The 10,845-nt window shown below is 44.3% G+C and overlaps 1 protein-coding gene across 1 annotated transcript in view; it reads right to left on the reverse strand.

Moving 5' to 3' along the window:
- LOC103253075 (putative protein ZNF720) overlaps positions 1-5,468 on the reverse strand; it is a 7,244-nt gene extending 1,776 nt beyond the window's left edge. Inside the window, exons 1-3 of the mRNA XM_021709368.1 lie at positions 5,436-5,468; positions 1,675-1,801; positions 779-874 (exon numbers count right to left, since the gene is read on the reverse strand). Of these exons, the coding sequence (XP_021565043.1) occupies positions 779-874; positions 1,675-1,801; positions 5,436-5,468 (256 nt within the window). The remainder of the gene's footprint in view (positions 1-778; positions 875-1,674; positions 1,802-5,435) is intronic.
- Positions 5,469-10,845: the final 5,377 nt, after the last annotated feature.

Genomic DNA, 10,845 nt, shown 5'->3' on the forward strand with positions numbered 1-10,845 from the left:
AAAAAATCAGATGCTAATCACACATAAACATGCATACATATGTGTTTGAATGTATGCATATATGAAGCTACTCCTAAGCTTCATACTAAAGAAAATTATAAAATGAGTTATTAAGACACTTGGTAAGAGGTAGAAGTTTAATATATGTTTACCAATTCTCTACATGATATAGTATACTTAAATATTTGGATATAAAGAAAAACTACCAGTCTCAGATCATACTATAAAAGTAAAATTTAAGTAAAATATCAGGATTTATTCTATTAGGAGAGATAATTTGTATTTAGGTAGGACTATTGAGTATGAATTTACATAAAATCATTGGAAATCTCCCTAGTATAGAAAATCATAAATTAGAAAACATGTAACATGTGTCCGGAGTGTTCTTAAAATTTCTCAAACAGATAACAAAATCACTCCTCACATACTCCCAACCATGATGCAAAAAGAAAACAGAAAATAGTGTGACATAGATTTCCAAATAAATCAGCAAATACGTGCACATCTTCAAAGCATCAGAATGGTAATCAGATAATGCAGTTCCTAACAAACCATTAAGTGGATTTTGATTTCCTCTGTAAACTTGAAAGATTATTGAGAAAGCAGAGTTTTTGAAGAATTTCAGAACATGGAATAAGAGATGTCCCTTTGTGACAGGAAGAGAAAGAATCTCAGGTTTCTAAGAAAGCATTTCCATTGGAGTAGACCGCCTTCCCAAACCACATTTCAAGCTCTGATTCCTCAACCTGTGTCATCTGTCTCATTCACTCCCTCTTACCTGGAAATTTTGCTAATGTGCCATGTCTCTTCACATTCCAGGGCTCTTTCCTTTGCTCCAGACATGTAATAAGGTCTGGCTTAGAGACAGAAAGTCCTGTTTAATTAGAAAAAATTAACATAACTCTTGCTGGGGTTCTTAGATTACAAACCTAGTATTTGATCAGTAGAGAACATATTGTATAAGATTCTAGATAATTAACCCCAAAATATAGTTTCCAAATAAAACCTTTAGAACATTTAGATAAAATTTTCAATTTATGGATTTCTTTTTATTCTAAGTTGGAGTCTCACTCTGTCACCCAGGCTTGAGTGCAGTGGAATGCTCATAGCCACACCAGTGGTCACTGGTAGGGCTCAGGTAATTCTTCTCCCTCAGACTACCAAGTAACCAGAAACACAGGTGTGCATTACTATTCCCAGATAATTTTTTGATTCAGTGTAGAGATGGGGTCTTGCCAAGTTGCCCAGGCTATTCTTGAACCCATGGGCTCTGACAGTCCTCTCAACTCAGGCTCCTAAAGTGCTGGCATTACACGGTTGAGCCACCATGCCTGGCCTTACATTTGTGAGTTCTTAGTTCAGTACTGGTGAGGCAAAAACTTATGGCAGCAATTTGAATGAGATGTGGGCAATGATATCTATGCCACTAAATTTCTGAATTTACCAGTAATATAGCTAGAAAGACACTGGTCAATTTAAAATAGAGAAGGCTTCATGTCAAAATGAAACATCATTAATTATTTATTTTCTATGTTTACATATTACCAACTTTTTGTTGATAGTAGGAATCTGAAACTCATTCTCGCAAAGCAGAAATTCCCAGAAAACTTTCTATAAATGAAGGACATAAAATCCTTAGTATGAAATAGGATTGTGTTTTGAAAATTTTCTCACCCAGAAAAACCAGGTTTCTATGGTTCTCTAACATCACAGTCCTGTACAATATTCGCTGAGGGGAGTTTAGGCATGCCCACTCGTCTGGAGAGAATTCTATGGCCACATCCTTGAATGACAACAACCCCTGAAAACAACAAAAACACATATTTACCAAGTCACCATGGCCTCTAGGTAAAGCAAGAGTGAAAACAGGGTCCAGCTGACAAGATAACTGTTATTATGCAATAAAAAAATTCATAACACAGAAATATCCTCTAATGCATTAAATGTGGGAAAAAAAGATGAAATAAAATCCACTCAGCCAGTGTAGACGCTCCATTTTTGTGAGTGAAACAGCATAGAATTTACACCAACACAGGCATGTACATTTTAAATCACTGTATATATCACATAAAATATGTTACACATACTGCTCCTAGTAACTCAGATAATCTTCGTCAAGTTTTAATTTGAACAACAATGAATTGAATTGAATATCTTGTTAAAATGTAAATTCTGATTCAGAATACATGGATTTAGCCTGAGGTTCTGTGCTTTTTTGTTCACTTGGTGTGTCTCATTCTTTTTTTTTTTTTTTGAGTTGGAGTCTCACTCTGTCACCCAGACTGGAGTGCAGTGGTCACTCCCGGCCACTGCAGCCTCCACCTACTGGGCTCCCACTATCCTACTGCCTCAGCCTTCCAAGTAGCTGGAACTACAGGCGTGCGCTACTACGCCCAGCTGGGTGTGTCTCATTCTGAACCAGGCTAGGGTGCCCTGGCATAATCACACCTTATTGCAGTCTCAATCTCCTTGGCTAAAAGAATCCATCCTCCATAGCGTCCCAAGTATTTGGGACAAATTGGTATCAGATGTCAAGCCACCCAGGTGGAACACAACATCCATGCTGAGATCTTTTGGCCAAAAGTTATACTAATTTATTATTACTTTTTGAGTTGGATTCTCATTCTTCTCACCCAGACTGCAGTGCAGTGGTGTGCTCATGGGCACTGCAGCCTCGACCTGCTGGACTTAGGCAATCCTTCTGCCTCAGCCTTCCAAGTATCTGGAACTACACAACATGCCTGACTAGTTTTTGTAATTTACTGTAGAGACAAGGTCTCGCCAAATACCCAAACTGTTCTCAAAACACAGACTCGGCCAAATCTGTTGCCTTAGCCTTCCAAAGTGCTGGGATTACAGGCTGAGTCACCACAATCATCCAATATAGTAATTTATAATCTCAATTTAATAACAAGCAAGCTCATGTTACACAGAAATCAGCCTACAGGTATCTCCCATGGCATGTAATCTCTGAAAGTGTATTTATATTTTTTGTTTTTGGCATCCTAGAGAGCAAGTCTCTTCTAATTATTCTTTATTCAGACTATCTGGAGTTATTTGGGGTAGTAACTGCCATCCTGTTAAAATGTACATTTTATTAACCATATTCTGGATGAAGCTGATGGAGCATCTAGACAGAACCTTAAAGTACATGTTCTTGGTAGGAGCAGAGGCTCATTCCTATAATCCCAGCACGTTGGGAGGGCATGGCAAAATAATTTCCTGAACCCTTGAGTGTGAGACCAGCCTGGGCAACTTGGCAAGACATTTCTACAATAAATTAAAAAATTAACTGGGCTCTGGTAGCCATGAGTGAGACAGTGCATTTCATTCTGGACAACAGAGGAAGACTATATACATGTTTCTATCCTTCATTAGGATCTATCCAATTTCCAATGAGATTCTTGGATACCATGCCTTCCCATGACCCCTAGTAACAAGAGAACATTTTTAATAATGCAGGTCATACATTCATGGTGAGAATAGTTTATGAAAACTAAGCAGTATGGTTGAAGAGAACAGAAGAGGCTATGTAGGAGCAGTGTCCAACAGACCCATTGAATATCACAGAAAGAACAAACATAGTTGAAACAAACTCATTAGGCAGGACCATCACAAGGACAGCAGCATGGTTTGCAAGTTTTACACACATGACATTCCTTCTGTTCTGAGACACATTTATTTACCTGAGAAGCAGCCATTTTTTCTTTTTCCTCCTACTTCTCTGGGATTTCTTCTCAGGTGAGATTATCCAATCAAGTTACACCTACGTTTTGAAAATGTCTTTACTTATTTCAAAATGAAATAGAATGTATTTATTTTTTGTCAGTCTTACCACCCACTTGGAAGCCCTCGCTTGCTCTCCTGTTTGCCTGAGGTTCTCTTTGATTTAATTCTTCCACCATCTCCCTGAGGTGGGTGTACTTTGTCATTTAGGACAGTTTTCCTTCTTTACAAATGCAAGATAATCCAGAAGACAGACTTCAATTCTGCCTTTTCCCTTCAAAAACAGTGATGTGTCTACCAGTGCACAGAAACCAGTCGTCGAACTAAAATTTTTTAAGTTACTAATTTAATAATATAAAACTCAGACCTAATCAATCCAAAATGTCAACTCTCAAAAGTTCGACATAACTGCATTTTAGACCAGGGTGGGGTAGGGGATCTCTGGCCTCTTTGTGTGTTCTATGTAGCTAAAATAATTTTGAAATGCTGACAAGGTTGGCACTAGTATGCAGCTGTCCAGACTACTCTGGGAAAGTGGGAGTAATGCACTAACTATGTTTTAATAAAGGAACAAGGAGGCTGTGAACCAAGGACAAAGATAATTTACCACTTTCCAGGACTCCTCTCATCGCCTACATATCTGCAAGTCTAAGCCACCTCGATATTAGTCACTCTCTGTCCCACAGCCTGGATAAAAATTTTGAAAAATCACAGCCGAGCTTGGTGGCTCTGCCTGTAATCCCGCGCCTTTGGGAGGCTGAGGTGAGTGGACTGCCTGAGCTTGCAGGTTCAAGACCCGCCTGGGCAGCAAGACCTCATCTCTACAATAAATCAAAAAAACAAAAATCAGCTGGGCGTGGTAGCGCATGCCTGTAATTCTGGCTACTTGGAAGGCTGAGGTGGAAGGATTGCTGGAGCCCAGCAGGTCGAGGCTGCAGTGGCCAGGAGCAGCCACTGCACTCCAGTCTGGGTGACAGAGTGAGATTCCAACTCAAAAAGAAATGAAAAATCACACACAACCCAGGAGGGGTCTTTAGGATGCCATCCCCTCATTTCCTTGATTTCAGTGACCCTACTAAATAAAGTCATAAACCGTGCTCTAACTCCATATGTTGACTGAACCAGATTTGGACCTGGTACACAAATGTCCAATGACACTAATGATAGACCCTGGAGATTTCCACCTAGATAATTAGATAAGGCCACTGCAGAACTCACCCAACAGCACTTACCCATCCCAGCTTCCCCTTGCCCCTTCTCAAAGCCTTTCCTCCCAGGCCCTCCGGGATCTCCACACCATGAGTCCTGGCTGGTGTTTCTGCACTCAAGAACCGCTGTTGGCCAAGAGGCCTGCTTAACATTGTGAGGGAGCCAACGTTTAACTCTGGGGAGGAGAGAGAGTGGGCCAGGATCATAGCCTCCCCTTCCCCCCACCAGCACCCCACACCAGTTAGATCCTCTTCATAACCCTCGTGGGTTCAGCACATTTGGAGATGGTGAGCTGCACGGAGAATGCTTAGCAGGCAATGTCGCTTCAGGGTCAAGACCACAGGGTCCCGGCCCAGGCCCACTACACCGAGAGGACTGGGCCAAGTCACCGGTGGGGATGGGTCTAGGCTCAGAGGTGACCGAGAGGCCAGTCCCTAAAGAGCCTGGTCATCCGGGTCCATCCTCACACCCCCTCTCGGGAAACCTCCCCGCACACTCACCACCTCCCACTTTCCGAAGGTCTCAGTGTCCATCCTACGAATCTCCCAGGACCTGCATGTCACAGGACAACACAGACTAAAATGAAGATATGCAAGGCTGACGAAAAAAACTAAGGCTCTGTAAGAGCCCAGAAGCTGCCCTCTCACTTCCAGCTCCTGTCTGATTGGCCATGTCAAACCCCAGCATCAGTTGACTGGATAAAACCCCAGTCCATCTTGTTTTGAGTGACAAAACATGCGATCAGACGTGTGCTGAATGAGGCAAGAGAATGTTGAGATTTCTCCCAGCTCCAGAATGAGGTAGGGACGTGTGAGGGGGCCCCTTACAGGACTTCCTGGGAACTCTGGTGTCTGCGTGGACCCAGTTGGTGGGTTGCAGAGCTGCAGGACTCCAATCCCAGTGTGTCCCGGGAGAGGCAGTGTTGATCTACAGTACAGCGAACCACCAACTAGGAGCTACGAAGGCTCCCGTCATGCCTCAAAGGGGCCCACAAGCCTCCTCCCCCCAGCCTTCTGCCCAGACTCCGGGGCAAGGAGAAATCTAAAGGCATTTTTGCCCATGGAGTCCTTCTCAGTTTACACCCCTTGTTAGTCAAAACCAGAAGGGCGGGTCCTGAAGGTTTTTCCAATCAATGAATGCTGAGGTCTGAACTGGTCAATCAGACGGGAGCTGGAAATGACAGGGCGGCTTTTGGGCTCTGGTCGCCCCTTTGTCTCCTGCGCCTGCGCGGGGAGTTGGGTCGTCCTCTCTGCAGTGTCCAGTACTCTGATACTTACGTGTGTCTTCGCTTCAACCTCTGTCGCCCTGCGATCTGCAGGACGTGAAAGCCCTTGGTGAGGCTGCCAGGACATCAGGAAGGTGGGAGAAGGTGAGTATGCTGGGGGTGACACGAGAGGGGAAGTGGATGAAGTCGGATGACCCGGTTGTGGCGGGACCAGCCATCCCCTCAGTTGACAGTGAATACGTCCCTGCCAGCAGCTGGGCCTGGTGTCCTCGATGTATAATTGAGGCTAGTCCGGGACTCTGGGGACTTGTCCCATCCATGACCTCACCAGCTGAGCCCGCTGTGAACAGCCCCTCTTTCCACGTGTTCAGGACCCAAAAGTGGTGGGGAGGATCTGACTAGGTGTTGGGACCAACGGAGGGAGGATCTGGGGTACTGTTCCCCATCCCTCCTTTCTCCACCCCAAGGTTACATCACAACATTGAGGAACAATTTCTCTCTTTGTAGCTGTGGAAATCAATACATTTCCACCAGAAAGTGTGATAGATTAATTGTTGAGTTTCACAGGTGCATGGAAGCATCCATTACATTTGTTTTTTGAGTCAATCTCACTCTGACACCCAGGCAGGGGTGCAGTGGCACACACACGACCAAGCCAGAATCAACCTGCTGGGTTCCGCTGATCCTTCTGCCTCAGTCTTTCAAGTAGCTAGAACTACAGGCACACGCTACCACACCCAGCTAATTTTTTTTTTTATTTATTGTAGAGAGGAGGTCTCACCAAGGTGCCTGGACTGGTATTGAACATACGGGCTCAGATGTTCCACTCGCCACGACCTCCGGAGACTAACCAATAACACTTTCAATAAATTGTTTTTTAATGCTCAGTTTAGTAATAAGAATAAAACTCTCCGTGGACAAGAATAAATTTAGCCATATGGGTTGACTCCAGTTTCCTCTTACTTGGGTAAATAATGAGGAGTAGGTCTAGAAAAACACACTGTTAGATAACAGGTTTACCACCATATTACAAAGCCACTAGAAAAAAACAGATCAAGTGGTTAATATCCCTACACCCCAGAAACTTCCAACTGTTGTAAAAGGGTAAATGCTTGAATCAGCACAATGTGGTCCATACAAAGAAGGGAGGTGTCCATGGTACCTGACTTTTTTGTTGTGAGTTCTGATGTTACTGCTTAAGAGAGCATTCACAGACAGAATTGTAACTCTTTCAATATCATTTCTGCTGGGTTGTCATTGTTGAAAATAACCATACAGAGCCGGGCTCGGTGGCTCAGCCTGTAACCCCATGCTTTTGGGAGGCTGAGGTGAGTGGATTAACTGAGCCCGCAGGTTTGAGACCCGCCTGGGCAGCGAGACCTCATCTCTACAATAAATCAAAAAATCAGCCGGGCGTGGTAGCGTGTGTCTGTAGTTCCAGATACTTGGAGGGCTGAGGCAGAAGGATCGCCGGAGCCCAGCAGGTCAAGGTTGCAGTGGCTGGGAACAGTCACTGCCCTCCAGTCTGGGTGACACAGTGAGACTCCAACTCAAAAAAAATAAAAATAAATAACCATATAGGTTTTTTTGTGTTTTGCCCAGGATGGAGTGCAGTGGGACACTCACAGCTACTGCATCCATGACTTGTTGGCCACAGGCAATACTTCCATGTCAAACTTCAGGCATGTGCCACCATGCCCCACTAATTGCTTGATTTATTGCTGAGATGAGGTCATGCCAAGCTGGCCTGGCTAGTCTGGAACCCCGGGGTCCAGGCTATCCTCTCATCTCATCTCCCAAACTACTGGAATTACAGGTGTGAGCCATTTTGCCCAGCTATCCCCCATGTGATCCTAACATGGTGACATTGTCAAGTTGAGGGCTGCCAGATATGTTTGTGAAAGTTGAATTCAGAAGGGAGGTCACCTGCCCTGATCTGCTTGGGTTAGGTCAGGCAGGTAAGCCAGTGGGGCCATATATTTATTGCCGTAGAAGAAATTGCCAGTGTTTCTGGCAAGGGAGGACACCTGTGGAAAGAAAAGATTTAACTCAAACTTTGCAATCCTTGCAGGACCTCACTGTATTTGAATCTGCCTCCTGTGACAAAAAACAGAGAAAGGTAGATGTTATCACCCTCTCTGGATCCTCCTGCCTGTGAGTGTGGTGGTAGCAAGGAAAGGATTGTGCTTATGAGAAAGGCATCTTCTGGCTGCACATCATAGCTTATGCCAGGAATCCTATCACTTAGGGATGCTGAGGGGAGAGGATTGCTTGAGGTCAGGAGTTTGAGACCAACCACTACAACATAGCATATTCATATCACTATAAAAATAATTAAAGAAAAATTAGCCAGGAGTACTAGCAAAGGCCTGTAGTTCCAGGTATTTTGGAGACTGAGATGGAAGGATTGCCTAAGCCCAGGAGTTCAAGGCTGTAGTGAGTAATAATGGTGCCACTTCACTTCTGCCGCAGTGGCAGAATGAGACTAACAAAAAATAAATACATTCAATTTAATTTTAAAATAAATAAAGGCAGCCGGGCTCAGTGGCTCAGTCTGTAATCCCGCGCCTTTGGGAGGCTGAGGTGAGTGGATTGCCTGAGCCCATGGGTTTGAGACCCGCCTGGGCAGCCACACCTCATCTCTACAATAAATCAAAAAATCAGCCGGACATGGTAGCACATGCCTGTAATTCTGGCTACTTGGAAGGCTGAGACAGAAGGATCACCGGAGCCCAGCAAGTTGAGGCTGCGGTGGCAGGGAGTGGCCACTGCACTCCAGTCTGGGTGATGGAGTGAGACTCCGACTCAAAAATAAATAAATAAATAAATAAATAAATAAAGGCATGATTTCAGCATGTATGTGTGACTTGTCTAGATCATTTCACCTGTAAAGAAATTCCAGAGGGCCAGACTGGGCGGCTGAGGCTGTAATCTGAGCACTTTGGGAGACCAAGGCAAGTCTTGAGTCTATGCGTTCAAGACCAGCCTGGGCAACTTTGACAAGACCTTGTCTCTACAATATATTAAAAACTGACCAAGCATAGCTCGGCCTATAGTTACAGCTACTTGGAAGTCTAAGATAGAAGGATCACTTGAGCCCAGCAGGTCATTGCTGGGGTGGCCATGACCGTGCCACTGTACTCCAACCTGGACAAAGAAGTGAGACTCAGACTCAAATTAAAAAAAAAAAGAAATCCCAGAGAAGTTGGAGGAAAAGGAAAGAAAAAGGCTGGTTCTCAGGTAAATGTGTCCCAGGTCAGAAGGACTGTCATTTTTAAAACTTGAAAACCGGCTGGGCTTGGTGGCTCAGCTTGTAATCCTAGCACTTTGGGAGGCCTAGGTGAGTGGATGACCTGAGTCTGTGGGTTTGATTCCTGCCTGGGCAACTTGATGAGACCTCATCTCTACAATAAATCAAAAATTATATGGGCATGGTAGCACGTGCATGTAGTTCCAGCTACTTGGGAGGCTGAGGTGGAAGGACCACCAGAGCCCAGTAGGTCAAGGCTGCTGTGGCCAGAAGTGGCCATTGCACTCCAATCTGGGTGAGAGAGTACGACTCAAACTCAGGAAAAAAGAAAAAGAAAACTTGAAAACCTCACTGCTACTTGTGATGGTCTTGCCTCTTGAGTATTTTTCAACATTTTTGTTCTTCTGGTATTCAAGGGCTCTGAAGGACACATCTCCCTACATACCAGAGGCCCCATGTTCTCAGCATCGATGCTGCCTAGCTGCCATGAATTGATTTTCACTGTGAATGTATGACCTGCAATATTAAAAATGTTCTCTTGCCAGGCTCGGTGGCTCAGCCTGTAATCCCGCGACATTGGGAGGCTGAGTTGAGTGGATTGCCTGAGCTCGCACGTCCGAGACCCACCTGGGCAGCAAGACCTCATCTCTACAATAAATCAAAAAATCAGCCGGGCATGGTAGCGCATCCCTGTAATTCCGACTACTTGGAAGGCTGAGGCAGAAGGATCGCCGGAGCCCAGCAGGTCAAGGCTGCGGTGGCCGGAACAGCCACTGCCCTCCAGTCTGGGTGACAGAGTGAGACTCCGACTCAAAAAAAAAATGTTCCCTTGTGGTTGGGGAACATGGGAAGGTGTGGATATCCAAGCTTCCCATTGGAAATTGTGTAGATCCTCAGATACAAAGAATGAGAATGGGAATGTGTATGTTGAAGATTTCACATTATGCTCCATCAGCTCCATGAAGAACATGCTTAATATCATGCACATTTACACAGGATGGTGGTTACTGCCAAGAACACAAAAATGTCTGAATAAAGAATTACTCCAAGAGAGCTGCTCTTTACGATGCTAAAAACAAATAATATAAATACATTTTTTGAGATTGCACACCATGGGTGATTCCTGTACGAGGATTTCTGCCTATCATTTATTATTAGATTGATATTAAAATTTACTATTTTTTTGGCATATAATACCTCAGCATGAATGCTGTGTTGCACCTGTGTGCATCGGCACCAGTCATTTTTAACACAACTGCATCCGGCATTTCTTTTCAAATGAGAGTATCTGGACAATTCACATCTACATGTTGAAGATATGCCTTTTTTTTTTTTAATTAAATTATATGTTTTTTAGCCGGGCTCAGTGGCTCAGCCTGTAATCCTGCCCCTTTGGGAGGCTGAGGTGAGTGGATTGCCTGAGTCCGCGGGTTCG

Source organism: Carlito syrichta, unplaced genomic scaffold (genome assembly GCF_000164805.1).
Source record: "Carlito syrichta isolate Samal-C Ts95f unplaced genomic scaffold, Tarsius_syrichta-2.0.1 Scaffold197905, whole genome shotgun sequence".
Taxonomy (NCBI): Eukaryota; Metazoa; Chordata; class Mammalia; order Primates; family Tarsiidae; genus Carlito; species Carlito syrichta.